This window comes from Puma concolor, chromosome B3, assembly GCF_028749965.1.
Source record: "Puma concolor isolate L17-30 chromosome B3, mPumCon1.1.hap2, whole genome shotgun sequence".
Taxonomy (NCBI): domain Eukaryota; kingdom Metazoa; phylum Chordata; class Mammalia; order Carnivora; family Felidae; genus Puma; species Puma concolor.
In genome coordinates this window covers 96,532,381-96,552,120 of record NC_141672.1, presented here as the reverse complement: position 1 = coordinate 96,552,120, position 19,740 = coordinate 96,532,381, and the positions used below count along the sequence as shown (strand labels likewise).

Below are 19,740 nucleotides of genomic sequence, written 5' to 3'. Positions count from 1 at the left end.
ACTGGGTCACAAAACAGCCCTTCATAAGTTTACAAGAATTGAAATCATACCATGCATACTTTCAGACCACAATGCTATGAAGCTTGAAATCAACCACAGAAAAAAGTCTGGAAAACCTCCAAAAGCATGGAGGTTAAAGAACACCCTACTAACGAATGAGTGGGTCAACCAGGCAATTAGAGAAGAAATTAAAAAATATATGGAAACAAACGAAAATGAAAATACAACAATCCAAACGCTTTGGGACGCAGCGAAGGCAGTCCTGAGAGGAAAATACATTGCAATCCAGGCCTATCTCAAGAAACAAGAAAAATTCCAAATACAAAATCTAACAGCACACCTAAAGGAAATAGAAGCAGAACAGCAAAGACAGCCTAAACCCAGCAGAAGAAGAGAAATAATAAAGATCAGAGCAGAAATAAACAATATAGAATCTAAAAAAACTGTAGAGCAGATCAACGAAACCAAGAGTTGGTTTTTTGAAAAAATAAACAAAATTGACAAACCTCTAGCCAGGCTTCTCAAAAAGAAAAGGGAGATGACCCAAATAGATAAAATCATGAATGAAAATGGAATTATTACAACCAATCCCTCAGAGATACAAACAATTATCAGGGAATACTATGAAAAATTATATGCCAACAAATTGGACAACCTGGAAGAAATGGACAAATTCCTGAACACCCACACTCTTCCAAAACTCAATCAGGAGGAAATAGAAACCTTCAACAGACCCATAACCAGCGAAGAAATTGAATCGGTTATCAAAAATCTCCCAACAAATAAGAGTCCAGGACCAGATGGCTTCCCAGGGGAGTTCTACCAGACGTTTAAAGCAGAGATAATACCTATCCTTCTCAAGCTATTCCAAGAAATAGAAAGGGAAGGACAACTTCCAGACTCATTCTATGAAGCCAGTATTACTTTGATTCCTAAACCAGACAGAGACCCAGTAAAAAAAGAGAACTACAGGCCAATATCCCTGATGAATATGGATGCCAAAATTCTCAATAAGATACTAGCAAATCGAATTCAACAGCATATAAAAAGAATTATTCACCATGATCAAGTGGGATTCATTCCTGGGATGCAGGGCTGGTTCAACATTCGCAAATCAATCAACGTGATACATCACATTAACAACAAAAAAAGAGAAGAACCATATGATCCTGTCAATTGATGCAGAAAAGGCCTTTGACAAAATCCAGCACCCTTTCTTAATAAAAACTCTTGAGAAAGTCGGGATAGAAGGAACATACTTAAAGATCATAAAAGCCATTTATGAAAAGCTCACAGCTAACATCATCCTCAACGGGCAAAAACTGAGAGCTTTTTCCCTGAGATCAGGAACACGACAGGGATGCCCACTCTCACCGCTGTTGTTTAACATAGTGCTGGAAGTTCTAGCATCAGCAATCAGACAACAAAAGGAAATCAAAGGCATCAAAATTGGCAAAGATGAAGTCAAGCTTTCACTTTTTGCAGATGACATGATATTATACATGGAAAATCCGATAGACTCCACCAAAAGTCTGCTAGAACTGATCCATGAATTCAGCAAAGTTGCAGGATACAAAATCAATGTACAGAAATCAGTTGCATTCTTATACACTAACAATGAAGCAACAGAAAGACAAATAAAGAAACTGATCCCATTCACAATTGCACCAAGAAGCATAAAATACCTAGGAATAAATCTAACCAAAGATGTAAAGGATCTGTATGCTGAAAACTATAGAAAGCTTATGAAGGTAATTGAAGAAGATTTAAAGAAATGGAAAGACATTCCCTGCTCATGGATTGGAAGAATAAATATTGTCAAAATGTCAATACTACCCAAAGCTATCTACACATTCAATGCAATCCCAATCAAAATTGCACCAGCATTCTTCTCGAAACTAGAACAAGCAATCCTAAAATTCATATGGAACCACAAAAGGCCCCGAATAGCCAAAGTAATTGTGAAGAAGAAGACCAAAGCAGGAGGCATCACAATCCCAGACTTTAGCCTCTACTACAAAGCTGTCATCATTAAGACAGCATGGTATTGGCAGAAAAACAGACACATAGACCAATGGAATAGAATAGAAACCCCAGAACTAGACCCACAAACGTATGGCCAACTCATCTTTGACAAAGCAGGAAAGAACATCCAATGGAAAAAAGACAGTCTCTTTAACAAATGGTGCTGGGAGAACTGGACAGCAACATGCAGAAGGTTGAAACTAGACCACTTTCTCACACCAGTCACAAAAATAAACTCCAAATGGATAAAGGACCTGAATGTGAGACAGGAAACCATCCAAACCTTAGAGGAGAAAGCAGGAAAAGACCTCTCTGACCTCAGCCGTAGCAATCTCTTACTCGACACATCCCCAAAGGCAAGGGAATTAAAAGCAAAAGTGAATTACTGGGACCTTATGAAGATCAAAAGCTTCTGCACAGCAAAGGAAACAACCAACAAAACTAAAAGGCAACCAACGGAATGGGAAAAGATATTTGCAAATGACATATCAGACAAAGGGTTAGTATCCAAAATCTATAAAGAGCTCACCAAACTCCATACCCGAAAAGCAAATAACCCAGTGAAGAAATGGGCAGAAAACATGAATAGACACTTCTCTAAAGAAGACATCCGGATGGCCAACAGGCACATGAAAAGATGTTCAGCGTCGCTCCTTATCAGGGAAATACAAATCAAAACCACACTCAGGTATCACCTCACGCCAGTCAGAGTGGCCAAAATGAACAAATCAGGAGACTATAGATGCTGGAGAGGATGTGGAGAAACGGGAACCCTCTTGCACTGTTGGTGGGAATGCAAATTGGTGCAGCCGCTCTGGAAAGCAGTGTGGAGGTTCCTCAGAAAATTAAAAATAGACCTACCCTATGACCCAGCAATAGCACTGCTAGGAATTTATCCAAGGGACACAGGAGTACTGATGCATAGGGGCACTTGTACCCCAATGTTCATAGCAGCACTCTCAACAATAGCCAAATTATGGAAAGAGCCTAAATGTCCATCAACTGATGAATGGATAAAGAAATTGTGGTTTATATACACAATGGAATACTACGTGGCAATGAGAAAAAATGAAATATGGCCGTTTGTAGCAACGTGGATGGAACTGGAGAGTGTGATGCTAAGTGAAATAAGCCATACAGAGAAAGACAGATACCATATGGTTTCACTCTTATGTGGATCCTGAGAAACTTAACAGGAACCCATGGGGGAGGGGAAGGAAAAAAAAAAAAAAAGAGGTTAGAGTGGGAGAGAGCCAAAGCATAAGAGACTGTTGAGAACTGAGAACAAACTAAGGGTTGATGGGGGGTGGTAGGGAGGAGAGGGTGGGTGATGGGTATTGAGGAGGGCACCTTTTGGGATGAGCACTGGGTGTTGTATGGAAACCAATTTGACAATAAATTTCATATATAAATAAAAAAAATAAATAAAAAAATAAAATGCTCTGACTCATCGTGTTTGGCAAGGATATTTTGGGCATAGGTTGTTTTTAGCTCTCCCTTACTGCTCACCAGTGAGTACTGGCTTGTCTAGAACATACTGAGTTTAGTTTTTGTGTGTGTCAGGCTTTGGTTTTTGTTTATTTTTACAACTCAGGAGGGGGAGGAGCAGCAATGGTTTCCTACCCATGAAAAATAGCCTCTTACATTTCCCTATAAGTTTCTCCGTCCTCACCAAAAAGTAGGTACCAAGCAGGAGCATTCAAGACAAGTATCAGAAGGCCATTTGGATTAGGGACAGCTAATACACAGAGCATCATATTCAGATTTCCAACTGAAATATATAGAAAAATATGTTATTACTTTATGCTGAATAATGCATTTGCAAAGCATTCTTTGGTTTGGGAACATTGCCCATTAACATTTCAGGAGGACCTTGGGCCACTTTGTGTTTCCAGGGATGTGTTTGTGATGGTAGCTGAGGGAGAGGAGATGCAGGGACCCCAAGTTCATTAACCTTTTCCTCAGGGAAGTTCATTTACCAGCTCTGGTCCACAACGAAGGGAATGATTGTCTTCTGTGTTTCTGTTCTACTGCCTGGCTTTCTTGCTCTCAATTGAGAAATGTTGGCCTGGATTAAATTCAGCTTAGATAACCCAGATCTGGCATACATTTTTACTTTGCTTTGGTAGTGTTTATGACCTCATTTTTCTTCTTGGGGAGCATACAGTTATCCCTATTAATAAAGTGGATGTCTGAAAATTCACCAAAAGAAAATATTAAGAGTGGGGGAAATTACTGATGAAACCAGCAACTCCTATGCCCATTTTCCAGGTTCCTTTCTGCACCAGTGGGGCCTGATAAAGAGCCAGCAGGAACAGCCAAAAAGCAGAGAGCTATCCTTTATGCTAGATAGGCTTTGAGGAAATGTTAATTTATTTTAACTCCCAAAAGGGAACTGGTGATGGAAATGACATCTTGTAACAGACATATTCTATGAGGTGTTTTGATACCCAGCATGCCTTGAAAACAGAACCCCCTAATTCTTCAGGGGGTGTCTATGTGACACAGCGGGAAGAAGCTTCAGTTTTAAATTCAGTCTGTTACAGGCTTTCCAAAGCAGCATATCTCTGATTATAAAATGTAAATCTATAAGGAAATAAGGATTCTATATACAAAATCTCAGCTTACATACAACTTTACTTCTTAAATCGTTTTTATGGCAAGAAAGCTATGTTTGACCACTTCTAAAAGGTTAACTACTGCACTTTCATCACTTTCTAAAAATCCTTGACTCAAATTACTTTAATCACAGACTTAGAAGTGTTTGAAGCTATGTTTTCTGAAACAGTCTAAAGACTCCTGAATCTTTTGCCATTGTTACAGGCTGCTGTAAATACGCTTGATGGCATCGGCTTCTTCTTTATCAAGGATGCCCTTCTCCACGTAAGCATCAGCTTGTTGGTTGATGAAGTCCCTCATCTTTGAAAGGTCATAATCTGGAAAATATCGTCAGAGTGTCATGAGCAGAGATAGGAAAGAGACATCCCCTTATAGTGATTGCCATGAACTAAGAAGCGTTTTATACAAAAACACAACTACTATTCCATCGCAGTCTTTCACATCAGAAGACATATTAGATGTTGGCATTTTTTCAGTCTTTACAGTTTAAAATCGTGTTTATGTATATTGTCTCATTTGTTGTCCATGATCGCACCTGCAAGGTGTTCAGGTAGGGAGTATCACCATCATTTGAGCATGGGGAGAACAGGCCCATAGACCATGTCTTTGAAAACTTAATATTTATACCAATCACCTGGGGGCTCTTACAGATTTGTATCAGTAGGTCTGAGGCAGAGGTCCAGATCCTGCATTTTAAATACGCTCCCAGGAGATATTGCTGCTGCTGGTTTGGGACTCACACTTGGGGAGACAATATCCTAAAGCTTAAGTACCTTCAAGGTCACACAGGTAGTAAGAGTTACAAATAGAACCAGGTGTTTTGATTTTCTGTAATTGTTATACAGGTTAAGTTCCTGTTGATGTGACAACCCATTTTTTTTTTCCAAATTAAGAATTACCATTGGCTCAGTCGGTTGAGGGTTCAACTTTGGCTCAGGCCATGATCTCACAGTTTGTGGGTTTGAGCCCCAAGAGCCTGCTTCAGATTCTGCGTCTCCCTCTCTCTCTGCCCTCCCCTGCTTATGCTCTGTCTCTCTCTCTCTCTCTCTCTCTCTCTCTCAAAAATAAATACTAAAAAAAGAAAGAAAGAAAGAAAGAAAGAAAGAAAGAAAGAAAGAAAGAAAGAAAGAAAAAGAATGACAATAATTTTCACACTAGCTGAATTATATGCATGGAGGAAAAATGCACAGAGCTTTTTTATTTTATAAAGAGAAACTGCTTTGTGGTTCTGTCCTAATTAAACAAAAAAATCTGTGTAAACCATCAAACCACCCATCAAAAGCAAAGAGATCCTCAAGTAAGGAGGACACCTGTGGCATTTTTCTGAAAGCTTAAAACCCACATCCTTCCTTGATGCTCATTGTTTTAAAAAATGAAAAATAAACACAAAAATAAAATTTAAATAACCTGAATTCTATTAACCATAAATAACCAGAGTTAGTATTTTGTTATATATATAAGCAAAAAGAAAAAAAAGAAAAAATATATGTATGTATATTTTGCTTTTCAAATATATCTATCTCAACCCAGAATTAAGATCACGGTATAATATACAACCTTATTAACAATCTTCTCTCACTTTACACAGTAAGCATCAATATTTTCCCGAAACACCACTTAATGGCTATGTACAATGCATCCTATGGAGGGTACCAAAATTTATGGCACACATCCCTCAGGGCTGGACATGGGGGTCTTCCACATCACAGCGTACCTGGGGAGATTCCCCCCAGATTCTGAGTTGCCTGAAGCTGAGTTCCTTGAAGACAGTGCCATTCACCTTGGCTATAGCCACCGCTAGAAGAGAGCCCTGCGTTCTGTCAGTTTGTAAAGGAAAAAAAAAAAAAAAGGAGAAAGGGGGTAACAGAAGCTCAGAGCACCCCATGAAAGGAAAACTATAAAGAACATCTCTATAAGTGCCAGGTGTTTATCATATCAAATGAGCTGAGGCTCAGATAAAGCCGGTTTCCTCTCAACCAAGAGAGGCATTTGCTCCCATTAGGGCTTCGCCTTGAAGATTAAAGACATAACTGCCAGCCGGGGCACTTTACAGCCATCATCTGATATGCTGCTCGCAAAACTCCATGAGGTAAGCATTAGTATCCCCATTTCAGAGATGAAGAAACGGGACAGAGGAGGGAAGTCACTTGCTTGGGTCATGGTAGAGTCAGGTTCTGAACCCAGGTCTGTCTGTCACTGCCCTGAACCACCCTGTGGCCTTGAAGTAATGAACGTGAAGCCACTAACAGGTGTAGAACAAATGTTCAGTAAGTGCTTGGGTTTTGTTGGCTTTTATTTTCCCTGTCAGGACAAAACAGAATCAAGCTGCACATATGATTTGTGTGCTGATTCCTCACAAGCTGATTCCAGTCTCATAGGGCACAAAGAGGCGCCTCTTAATTATCACCAGCTCAAATTAATACTGGCTTTTCTGAGTTGGCTGCAGGGTCAACGTCTTTAGTGGGATGAAAGACAGCTCAAGGGCAGATGTGAAGAGGTCTGGGTGATTCGAATGGACAAACAGGAAAGTATTTTTGCTTTCTTTTGAAATGGAAAAACTATCGTTAAGACAGCTCTCACTGTGCGCCGTAGGAAAACTAGCTGGCTGTTAGATTACACAAGTCAGTAGTCACGTTGCTAATCTTAAAAATATGTTTTAAGGTTGTTAGGCTCAAAAGAAAAAAGGGCTGTGATTCATTTTTTTAAAAGTACAGACTTTTTTTTTTTTTTTAAGGGTGCATAAAGTTTTATCATCCTTCTCAGCATCACATCACATGGACCTCCCTTTCCTGGCTCTGGGAAGGAGAGGCAGGTTACCCAGACCCCTGCCCAGCAAAGGGCATGAGCAGAGGTTAAGGAAGGTCAGAACTAACAGAGCTACTGGACTTCCTGCTCACACAGCTGCAGCCACTGTGTGACCCTAGGAACGAGATCCACCGGCTTTAAGAGGTGACCTAGGTCAAGCAGAGCACATATGAAGGCAATGGAGGAAAAGCTGTCTGCTTCTGTCTTCAGGGGGGTATACTGCACATCACCCTCACTTCCTGAGGGCAGAAGGGAGCATCAAACTCAATACCGTCATTTTGAAATTTGCTCACAGAGCCTTGGAGATGCAAGCATCAGGGTTCCATGCTTGACTAGGTTGATCATTTCTGGAAGTTGAAGATTATATTGCAGGATGTTGCGGGTTATGACCGGGAGTGTGATTCATGTTAATCAGTGAAAGAAATGACATAAGTATTCCAAATTGTTGGACCATCAAATTAACATTGGTTTCAGAATGCATTTTGGTACTTTCTGTATTACACTCATTCTAAGATAAACATTTTTTATTGTATATTTTTAAAAAATTTTTTATGTTTGTTTTTGAGAGAGACAGAGCATGAGCAGGGAAGGGGCAGAGAGAGAGGGAGACACAGGATCTAAAGCAGCCTGCAGGCTCTGAGTTGTCAGCACAGAGCCTGAAGCAGGGCTCAAACTCATGAACTGTGAGATCATGACCTGAGCCAAAGTCAGACACTTAACCATCTGAGCCACCCAGGTGCCCCATTTTTAAAAAGTCTTTACAGTCACTGATGGCATGTTATAACTTTTCTTCCTTAGTGGTACATGAAACAATGGTTCATTCGTCAATCAGTGACAGATTTGATGTAATATGGTTCATGTGAATTTTAATGGAACTGATAGCCTAGAAATTTACATTATTTTGAGTCAAATAAACTGTGTGAAAAGCTGATAATTATTTCCATTTCACTGAATTTAACAAGACCATAGGCTAAAGAGGAACTGAAAATACCTCTTTCTCCCATTGTGCTCTCTGTATCAGTGGTCCTCAAACTTAGCTACACAGTGGAATCATGGGGAGGGGGTTAAAAATACTGATGCCTGCAACCTTTTCTTTGAGTTTCTGCTATAGTGGTCCTGAGATGTGACCTGGACATCAGGACATGTAAGAGCTCTGCAGGTGATTTGAATGCCCTTTCAAGTTGGAAAACACCCCTCGTCTCATTTTAAAAGCATCCTTTGGCAACTGCTCAGCCAGACACCTGGGAGTCATACTGGACTCATCTGTATCCATTGCTGTCAAGTTTCTCCCTTTATTTCCTCTGCCCTGCCTTGGTTTAAGCCCCATAATTTCTGCTCCAGATCTTTGCCTTCAATCTCTGTCCAATCCCCTGGGGTCCTATTTCTTCGATCTATAGCCACACTGCTGCCAGAGAGATTTCTCAGTTCTTAACCTAATTAAGTCCTAATTTAGGTTCCCCTGGCTAAAGCTTACCTCCTTTGCAGGACACGCAAGCACCTTCCTGATCTGGCTGCTACCCACCTCCCACCTCTGGCTGCCGATCCTTCCCACAGATACCCAGTGTTCCTGGGAAACTGGGTGGCTTCAGTTCCCAGAACACATGACTCTCTTTCATCCTTTTATGTCTTGGGCCCAGTGTTTCCTCTGCATCCACCTCTCGTCACTCAGCTTTCCAACAAAGGCTTTCCTGCAATCCTTTCTCCCAGTGCTATGCATCCTTGTAAGGAGATGTGCCCCCCACCTTTGTAGCACTGCACCTGTCTATGATAGCGCCAAGCAGGCTTTAGTGGTGCTGGGAGCAGGCTTTAGTGGTAGCTTTAGTGGTGCTGGGAGTTCCTTGGGGGTCAGGGAGGGCAAGGGGAGGCTGCATCTTACATTTGCATATCTCTGGTACTCAGAACAGAACAGTCTTGTTCTGTGTTTTAAGTGAGTGACTGCTTTTGTAATTGCAGGGTCCATCTAATATGTGGTCAAAAAATTCCCTTTTTAGAAAATACTCCAAGGGGGCCTGGGTGTCTCAGTTGGTTGAGCGTCTGACTCTTGATCTCAGATCAGGTCATGATCTCACAGTTTGTGAGTTCGAGCCCCGTGTTGGGGTTGGAATTGCTTGGATTTCTTTGGATTTCCAAGCAGGTTCCATGTTGACAGTGTGGAACCTGCTTGGAATTCTCCCTTTTCCTCTCTCTCTTTCTCTCTCTGCCACTCATGCTGTTTCTCTCTCTCAAAATAAATAAACTTAAAAAACGTATGAAAATAAATACTCCAAGAAAAGGGCAAAATATTGATAATTATTGAAGGTGGTTGGTGGATACATGGGGATTCATGATACTATTCTCTCTACTTTTGTTTGATACATTTCATAATAAAATGTAAAAGAAAAGGCCTTTGCCCAAGAGGTGGCTTTGAAAAATAAGAGAAATGGAGATTCTATTCCTGTATCCTGGAGTGTTTTTGGACTCTGACAGGAGACTTTAGCCCAGTTTGACTGTGGGAAACTTTATTTAACAAGAACCCCTGACAAATGGGTGAGGTTGGCAGTTTGCAACCATACTAAATCCTTACCTTCTTTATTTCCTTTTTTGTCGTGTTTCTTCAGCCACTCAATATTTTTTCTGATGGCTTCCAAATAGGCTTCCGTTTTCCCTGGAAAAGGGAAAAAAAACTCATAGCAAATACTCATAAAATATCACTGCATCTCTTTTTAAAGACCACACTCTTGTTCAGAACCATAAATGCTGGACTCATCAAGCACTTGTGAGGTGGTATCCGTAACAAAATAGTGTGCATATTTGAGTGGGGGATGTTGAGGAGAAAGGGTAGAGATGAGACTCCAGGACACAGGACCAGGCAGGCTAGTAAGTGTCAAGGAGCCATTATTCACACACACATAACTGCAGTCTCATGTCTTGGCAGAGAAGAGTTTTGATTCAGTTCACTGGATAGGTGAACAGTTCTTAGACTGCATCATTTCTGGTTAGAAATGTTCTTCCAGTTCTTCCAACTGGTTAGGAGTATTCTCAGGTCAAGAATTGAATCAGAGTGGCAGATCCTGAAAAGACTCCATCACCAAATAAGTCACGTTAAGGAAGTCCAAATCTGTGGCTTAGTGTAGGCTGCTATACAAGTCTTCTGCCCAATCTGGCAGGGAGCGTGTGACAACTCAGATGAAGAGATGACCTGGGCCTCATTTCAAGGTTTGGGTATGAACCTTAGAACTCATTCTAGTAAAACTCCCCTGGATATAAACATTCTCCCATGAGCCTCGAGTGTTGTGAGATAAGTGCCTGCTCTGTGGTGCCCTTCACATACATTGTTGTCTGCAAGTGGGCATTACCATCCACTGAGAGATGAGGAAACTAACACCCAGAGAGGCTAAGCGACTTGTCTGAGGCCACACAGGAAATAACAGAAGCAGAATTTGGACTCTAGTCTTCCCAAACTTCTGCTACCTGCACTATCTGAAAGCAAAGTCTATCTTCAGCCACAGACACTGATGTAGCCTTGTTCTGTCTCAAGGAAACCAGCCATCTCTGAAACCAGGTGAGGTCCCTAGTGCCCAGAGTGTCTGCACCAAGGGACCAGGTAGTCTGGAGAATTCTGGGTGGCCTAAGAAAGGAAGCCTTCGAAGTCCAGGGGCTCTGCAAGAATCAATGGCTGCCAAAGCTCTGTGTGGTAACCACCCATTCTGAGCCCCCTTTGAGCCCTGTTACCTCTAGTCTATTCCCCAGACTTTTTGGTTGAGTTACCTGTGTTCTTATGATGTGCCAAGGGCTGTGCTTTGTGCTCCAAAATGCAGTATCTCTTTTACTCTTCACAACAACCTTTTAAAGGCAGTCCCATTTCATCCCCATTTTACAGATGAAGAAACCGAGACATAGATAAAGTAATATGCTGAAGGTCATATGGCTAGTAAGTTGTAGAGCCAGGGTTGAACCTGGGTGCATTTGACTACAGTCCATGAACAATAACACTGCCTTAGGATTTGCTGATGTTCCAATTTCCACTACTGCATTTACCTAAGTGACCTCCTGAGCATCCTTCTTCCTGATCTTGTAAACCTACTCTTGCCTCACCAGTGGGGCTCCATGTTATGTGGACCCCAAAGAAGCACAGAGAAGATCTTTTGCAAAGGGTTAAGTGGACAAAAGAAGAGATCTACAATTTTCAGCCCCTATTCACTTCAGTCAACTGTATAAAAAAAAGTCTTGATTTCAGTGCTTTGTTTTTAAGAATGTTAGAGCACGTGGAAGACCAAAGTCCTAGCTGATGTTATAACATTTTAGTACAGCGAATATAGGAATATTCATTGTCTGTTGCCTGTTTGTTGAGAAGGTCAATTGCATTTGGTAACATAAAAACACTGTTCCCTGTTTCAAATTAATTCAGTTAGAAAAGGCATTTTGAACAAAGAAATCTTAGTGTAGACTATTTCTAGAGAATGCAACTGAAGAGTTTAAATCAAAGTAGTGGGTCTCATAGGGCTTTAACAAATAGATAATTTGTCATTAGCATATTAAGTAATTAGGGCTTCTGAAACTTTTACGAATGTTTGAAAATAGTCTTGTTCTTTAAATAATGTTAAGCATTCGTGCCACAATATTCTTTATGATACATCACAATATTGGAAGCTTATTTGAGAAAAGGAAAACCTGAGCTTAGTCTCTGTGTAAATCTGGTGTTAAAAATTCTGAATTAGGAGAATGAAGGTTTGGGGTTTTGGCCGTAGTGTAGCAGACATTGTTGCTTCCCCACCCCATGTCTCCCTTATTCCAGATATGCTATATATTCCTTATATCCCTATATGATATAGCCTTATGTCCTTATACTCCTTATATGATATATTCCTTATATCTCAGGAACATTCTATACAGCCTCCCAGAGATCCTCAGTGGGAAGCCCCAGTTGCCCACAGCTGAAGCCCACTAGTGAAACCACTTTCTATGGGCTTCTCTCCTTTCCCTGTCTCATGTATCTATGCCCCCAGTGGTCATCTCCCGATTAAATTAGACCGCAACTCCTTCTCTCAGGGTCTGCTTCAGAAGGAACCCAGCCTAAGGCAGTTTGAAAAAGGGGACTCGGCATCATCTTGTTAGGTTGCCTTTTGCTCAGGAACTAATTTTCTATAAAAATATTAATTTTTAAAAAGTATGAAATGCACAAGAAGCGATTTTATCCACTATATTGATATTACCAACCCATAACAGAGAATGAGTTTACTGCAGCTTGAAGAAAACTATACTGCAATTCACTTAAAAACTAAACTACTATCTTGTAGATCATAACATATGATTATGACAGTTTCTGTAATTTAAAATAGAACCCCCCCATCACCCTCATCCCCTTTTCTGCTTTATTTTTATCCATAGCACTTATCATTTTCTACTGAATCATATAACCTACGTAAATTTATTTTTTGTCTTCCCCCTTAGAAATATTTCTTGTTTGCTGATATGCTCCCATGCCTAGAATAAAGCTGGACACAGAATAGTCTATCAATAAATATTTGTTGAATAAAGTAAATGGGTAAATGGGCAAAGTCTTCTTATATAGAAACCAAATCATAATAAGAAGAAAATATATTAAACATTTTTAAAGTATTTATTTATTTATTTTGAGAGAGAGAGACAGAGACAGAGACAGCACCAGTGGGGTAGGGGCAGAGAAAGAAGGGGAGAGAGAATCCCAAGCAGGCTCTGCACTGCCAGCACAGGGCCTGACTCGAACTCATGAAACTGCAAGAACATGACCTGAGCCAAAACCAAGAGTTGGATGCTTAACCAACTGAGCCACCCAGGTGCCCCGAAGATACAATTTTTTAAAGTATAAATGGCATAGATTTCTTTTTCCTTAACAAAAATGAATTGTTTATTTGAATTCTGAATTTAAGTGATAGTTATAGCAGAAACAGTTTAAAATATCTACAAATGTGCTAGACATACTCTATCTGTATGTTATTTAATCTTCACAGAGCTCTATGAAAGAAGCGTTATTAGTTCCAATTTTACTCATGAAGGAACTAAGGCTCAGGGAAATTAAGTGACATGCCCAGGGGGACACAGCTGAGTAACGGTCAGAGCCTGGTCTTGAACCAGAATGAATCTGGAGCCTCTACTGAGTGTAGCTGGGTGAGATTCACCTTTTAGACTAGAATGATTTAGTGCCTGTTGTTGTTACCAAACTGGGCAGAAAGGCAGTGGTTCTCAAACTTGGCTGCACAGGAGAATCATTTAGGGAATCATTAAAAAATCCTGATGCCGGTCATGATCTCACAGTTCCTGGGATCAAGCCCTGCATTCGGTTCTGCACTGACAGCACAAATCCTGCTTGGGATTCTCTCTCTCTCTCCCTCTCTCTGCCCCTTCCCTGCTTATGCTCGCTCGCACGCTCTCTCTCTCTCTCTCTCAAAATTAATAAATAAACTTTTAAAAACATTAAAAAAATCCTGATGCCAAGGCTACTCCTCATATGAATCAAATTAGAATATCCTGAGGTAGGGACCGAGCATCATTTTAAAAAAATGGTCCTGAGGTGATTCCAATGTGGGGCAAAGTTTGGGAGCCACTGCCATCAGTACTGAGATCTCCACAAGTTTACTGGAGCATTGGTAACAAGGTGAATAAAATCAGGTGTTCCTCTGCTCTTGGAGAGAAGCAGCTGGTTCCTATTTACATTTCCTCCTGTCAGGAGCTGTAAAGCAAACCTTTTATTTACACAGTGTGCAGTAAAAGCCCATGAGAGTCCACTTTGGAAAGCTGGGCTATTTTTTTCAAATATATTTCAGTTTCCTTTGGAAAAAAATAGCTCATGGCTGAGGTAATATGGCACAAGCTTTAAAACATATGCTGAAGCAGATGGGAAGAGGGCCAGAATCAAGACGCAGCCCTCCTTTTCTGGCTGTTCTGGTTTTCAGCACTGCAAAGAAATACGCTTTTTTATACACGAATTTGTCCTTACTGTGATATGTTGACCTGATCTGCCCACCCCCAAAGCCCCATTAGAAAACAACAACAACAAAACATTGTAGAAATCAATAGAATTAACCTATTGAATTCTGGACATACTAAAGACAGTAGATCTTCTAAAGAGTGCTTATAAAAATTAAGTTTGATATGCTTAAAGTTCTGTAAAGATTACATGATTACAGTTTTGAACGGTATAAAACAAAGTAAGTGATAATGGGATCATGGATGCCAACATGGGCCTCAGAGCCATTCAGTGTAAGAATTTCTGTACATTGATGACATTTTACATGCCCCAAAGAAAATACTCAGACTGAGTACTGGATAGGAGTCAAGAGACAAGGGTTCAAGGCCTGGCTCTGACACTCTTTGGCTATGGATCATGGGTGAATCACTTCATCTTCTGAGCCTTGGTTTATTTATTTATAATTTAGGGGTGAATTCTAAAAAGAAGGTTCGTGGTTTCTATATATGGGAAGAAACACTCCTTTGCTATCCTCAAAAAACCTGTGTTGATGGTAGGTCTCCTGTGCCTGGACTTAGCTCCTGGCATCCTTCCTGACTCACAGGGGAGAAGACTGTACTTACTATTTTTGGACATTGTTAGCAGAATGGCTTGGGGCTTGAATAAAAGGCACAAATTGTTTCCTCTTATGTTGCTTTAAAAATAACAGCATCCACATGAGTTAGCCATTTATTAATTAAATAGGCTACCTTTTCTTTTCTGGTTTCTGTAAGGAAGATATGGGAATAATAGAATATTTAGGTGAAAGCTATCATAGAGATCACTTTTTTCACCTATTTCCATAATCTGGCCATAAACTTGACAAATGATAGCAATGGAATGACTTTTTGAGTATGTTAATACTTATCTTATCCTTTGGATGGTTTTTTAAAAAAGATTTTCAGTGACTCATAGAGCAGAAGTGAATGAGTAAACATCGAACTGGCAAATAGATCCATACTTAGATCATGGAATAAAGTTTTAAAGTACTTTTCTTTAGTCTCCAGAGAGCAATTTACTTGAAAAATTAGGTAATTTTATAAATATGGTTGAAATTAAAATAAATATGATTTCATTGGCATACCCCTAAATTTAGGAATAATTATGGAATCATTCAAATGACTGTACCAATTAGAAATCAGTATTTTAAAAGATTATTCTTTTTTTGTTTATTTATTTATTTTGAGAGAAAGAGAGAATGAGCGTGAGTGTGGGGGAGAGGCAGAGAGAGAGAGAGAGAGAGAATCCCAAGCATGGAGCCCAACTTGGGGCTCAATCTCACAAACTGTAAGATCATGACCCAAGCTGAAATCAAGATTCAGCCACTTAACTGAGCCACCCAGGCACCACAAAAGATTATTCTTTTTTTTAATGTCTATTTATTTTTAAGAAAGAGAGAGAGTGCGTGTGCAAGCCGGGGAAGGGTAGGGAGAGGGAGACACAGGATCTGAAGCAGGCTCTGCACTGAGAGCAGAAAGCCTGATGTGGGGCTCAATATTATGAACTGTGAGATCATGACCTGAGCTGAAGTTGGGCACTCAACTTACTGAGACACCCAGGAGCTCCCCTAAAAGATTATTCTTAATGTGAATCCCTGTAGAATACAGGACTTTCAATAGTCTAACTCAATTATATTCAAAGGTGGATATGCCACTTTTCATTATTGGTAATTAAATTGGACTTTTTTTTACATTAAACCTAAAACAAGAGGCATGGAAACATGCTGTGTAAACTGAAGCCTGAGATAAACTGAGGGTATTACTATTCCCATGTCCACTATTATTCCTATTCCTCACAGGGTCCAGCATATGCTTGGCATGATTAAGAAATATTTGCTGTGGTTCGATGGGGCCATCACCCCACATTGCAAGACTAAAACAGATTCTTTACAGACTTTTATGACAATGTGTTCTGCTTATAATTATTGTTTGAAGTGGTTTTATCTGGATCATTACCTCATCCCTTGCTCTGCCCTGTAATGTCTTCCAACTTTCTCTCTGTTCTGCATGCTCCTGACTCATCGATAAGGGAGATACATGTGCATGTATGTAGCTTGTGTTAGGCTTGCCTACATATGGGTTAAGAACATTCTAAAATCATTTCAAAGCTTGCTTGAGTCCTCAGAGGTCAGCATTTGTTCTTATATTATTTCAATAGGTCTACTTCCTGAGCATGGTGCCAGGCATGCCATCAGAATACATGTGTATTTATAGCTGAATAAATGTCTCAGAAAACCCAGTAAGTCCTGCTTTTACCCACATGGAGGCCTTTATTTTTCTGCCCAGGGGCAATAGGTGTTGTCTCAGTGGTTCTATAACAGAAACAAAATATCCTTGAGAAAAGTGCCAGCAAAGCAATTGTCAATACAAAGGTATGAGTCATAACATGCCCTTTGGGGATTCAATTTGTTTTCAAGAAATGTTGGCCCTTGGTTTAAGCTTAAGGTTGGTGTTTTCTAAATTGTACTGAAATCAGTTTTCCTTATCTCAGAGTAACAGGGGTCAGGGGTAGTATGAATAAATTCAATCTCCAAATAATGGAGAGGGGACTAATTTTAACCCCAATCCCTACCCTCTTCCTAATGTTTCAGGAGGGCCATGACAAACAATGACACTAAATGGATGGAGTTTTACTCTTTTCTCTCCCCCTTAGTATCTGATGGAATTCCTAATGAGAAAAGAAATCTAACCTCATCATTAGCCTTTAAACACTCACATCCTAAATAGGAATAGGAGACTACCAAGAATCGACTCCTTCAGATTTCTTTTTTTACACAATGTTTTCCTAAAACAAGCAAAGATACCTGTCAGCATCCATTCCCAGGGATATTTGCATAGTGATAGAAGGTGTTGTCTTAAGCACTGAGCATGCCACCTCTGCCAGTCAAAGGACTTAGATGATGGCTTACTGTCTTCAGGAAATATAGTCATTACACATGGGTTACTCCTGGAGGAGATGACCTAGGCATGCTGGTTTTCTGTGGGGCTGAACTGCAGTGCTCTGTGCAGCCCAGTTCCTGGCTTTCTTTCTCAGGCTACAGGACCACTCTTTCTTGGTTAGCTACCTATCAAAAGTTTACCACTCACCTTCCACCTCACATCCATTAGCACTGATGAGGATTTAGAGAAATTGGAACCCTTGCACACTCTTTGTGGGGGGGGGGGAATGTAAAAATGTACAGCTGCTATGGAAAACAGTATGGTGTGTCCTCAAAAAATTAAAAGTAGAATTAACATATGGTATAGCAATTCCACTTTAGGGAATATTCCCCCAAAACTGAGTGCAGGGTCTTGAGGAGATATTTGTATAGCCATACTGATGGCAGCCAAAAGATGGAAGCAACCTAAGCATCCATAGACAAATGGGTAGATAAACAAAATGGGGTATGTATATACATACAATGGAATATTATGCAGCTCTAAAAAGGAAGGAAATTCTAACATATGCTACAACAGAGATGATCATTAAGGACATTATGTTAAGTGAAATAAGCTAGTCACACAAGCACACATACTATATAATTCCACTCATATGAAGTACCTACAATAGTCAGATTCACAAAGACAGAATGTAGAATGGTGGTTGCCAGGGGCTGAAGAGGGAGGGGAATCAGAAGTTTTATTTGACGTGTATAGAATTTCAGTTTTGCAGATGAGAAGAGTTCTGGAAATGGATGGTAGTGATAGTAACACAATAATATGAATGTACTTAATGCCACTAAATTATACACTTAAAAATGGTTAGTATGACCACTTTTGTTATGTGTATTTTGCTATAATTTTTTTTTCAACGTTTATTTATTTTTGGGACAGAGAGAGACAGAGCATGAACAGGGGAGGGGCAGAGAGAGGGAGACATAGAATCGGAAACAGGCTCCAGGCTCTGAGCCATCAGCCCAGAGCCTGACGCGGGGCTCGAACTCATGGACCGCGAGATCGTGACCTGGCTGAAGCCGGACGCTTAACCGACTGAGCCACCCAGACGCCCCTGCTATAATTTTTTTAAAAGACATTTAAAAAAGTTTACCATTCATCCAAAGTAGACCTAGGGAAGTATCAAGGCAGTGTGACTGGTCTAAAAGTCAGTTAACCTGGCATGCATATTACCAATTCCCCCTTCTTATGCCCATGACAAACATTATTAATTAATTATTCCCAAGTTCTTTCCTCCTGAGCCCAGAGGAAACATCATAACCTTTCTCAACACAGGCTACTACACCCAACAATTAGAATTGAGACATCAGCTATGTTGATGTAGGAGAGAACTGTGACGGTCTATGAAATCTGCACTAGAGAAAAAAAAAAAAATAATATAAAGCCTTGTTAGATAGGAAAAATCAACATGAACTTGATATATTAAGAAAAAATATATTTTTCCTCTGTCTCAAAAAAGTCCCAGTAACTGGAACAGAAGCAGTTCTCTGGGCCCACATTACTACTCATTTGAACCTATATAACTCAGGTTCAGATCTCTATATTTTCTACAAAAAGTAACTAAAAATCTTTGAAGAGGAATTTGTTTTAATCTTGGGATGAGAAAACTCAGTGGGTCTAGAATACCCTGTTGTTGCCAGAGAGCAAAGATACTTTAAAAATACTGGGCATAGTGCTAAAAGGATAAAGGAGGGACAGAGGAACTCCTACAGCCCAAGCGATACCAATTGGAGCATAAAATCACTACCACCACCATCATCATCATCACTGTCATCATCATCTTACATAAATGGAAAAGATTGACATTAAGTGTCAACAAAGGTAGTTGTGATACAAAGGGGAAGTTGTTGGTAATTTTTTGCTGTTAGTAAGTTACAAGGTATTAAATACATAGCTAGTTTTTTTTTAACTTAATATACAGATACTGTTAAACAGGATCTATTATCAAACATGAATGTGAACTTGTTTCTATCTATATGAGCAGCAAAGACTAGGAACCTGTAAATAGGCCAAGCAGTCCCTTCAAAATTAAGAGCTATACCATGAACATGACCAGCTTTTGTGGTCTCATAGCATCCAGAAAGGAATGAGCAAAGTCCATCAGTTCATTGCCACTAATGATTATACATAATAAATAATGAAAGGAGAGCCCAATGGTGTATCTTCAGATGATAAATTAGCTGAATGTCACACCTCCCCTGCCCTCGAGAGACAGCGCAGACCCACTCCCTCATTTCCTAGGGAATAAAACCTCTAGATGACCCTGCTAATGAGACACTGATAGGACAGACATATGTAACATTCCAATTATATCAAAGAGGTCAATATATCATAATGACATAAAAATAGGTTTAAGTCATCTGTTCACAACTTTGGGTATAGACAGTTTCAGAA

At 40.0% G+C, this 19,740-nt stretch overlaps 1 protein-coding gene across 2 annotated transcripts in view; it reads right to left on the bottom strand.

Annotated features, from left to right (window-relative positions):
• Positions 1 to 4,644: 4,644 nt before the first annotated feature.
• Positions 4,645 to 19,740, bottom strand: part of SCG3 (secretogranin III) — a 34,150-nt gene continuing 19,054 nt past the window's right edge. For both annotated transcript variants that reach the window (XM_025919618.2, XM_086710688.1), the window contains 2 exons: positions 10,013 to 10,093; positions 4,645 to 4,961 (listed from right to left, as the gene is read on the bottom strand). In XM_025919618.2, coding sequence (XP_025775403.1) covers positions 4,843 to 4,961; positions 10,013 to 10,093 — 200 coding nt within the window. In that variant the 3' untranslated portion in view covers positions 4,645 to 4,842. The remainder of the gene's footprint in view (positions 4,962 to 10,012; positions 10,094 to 19,740) is intronic.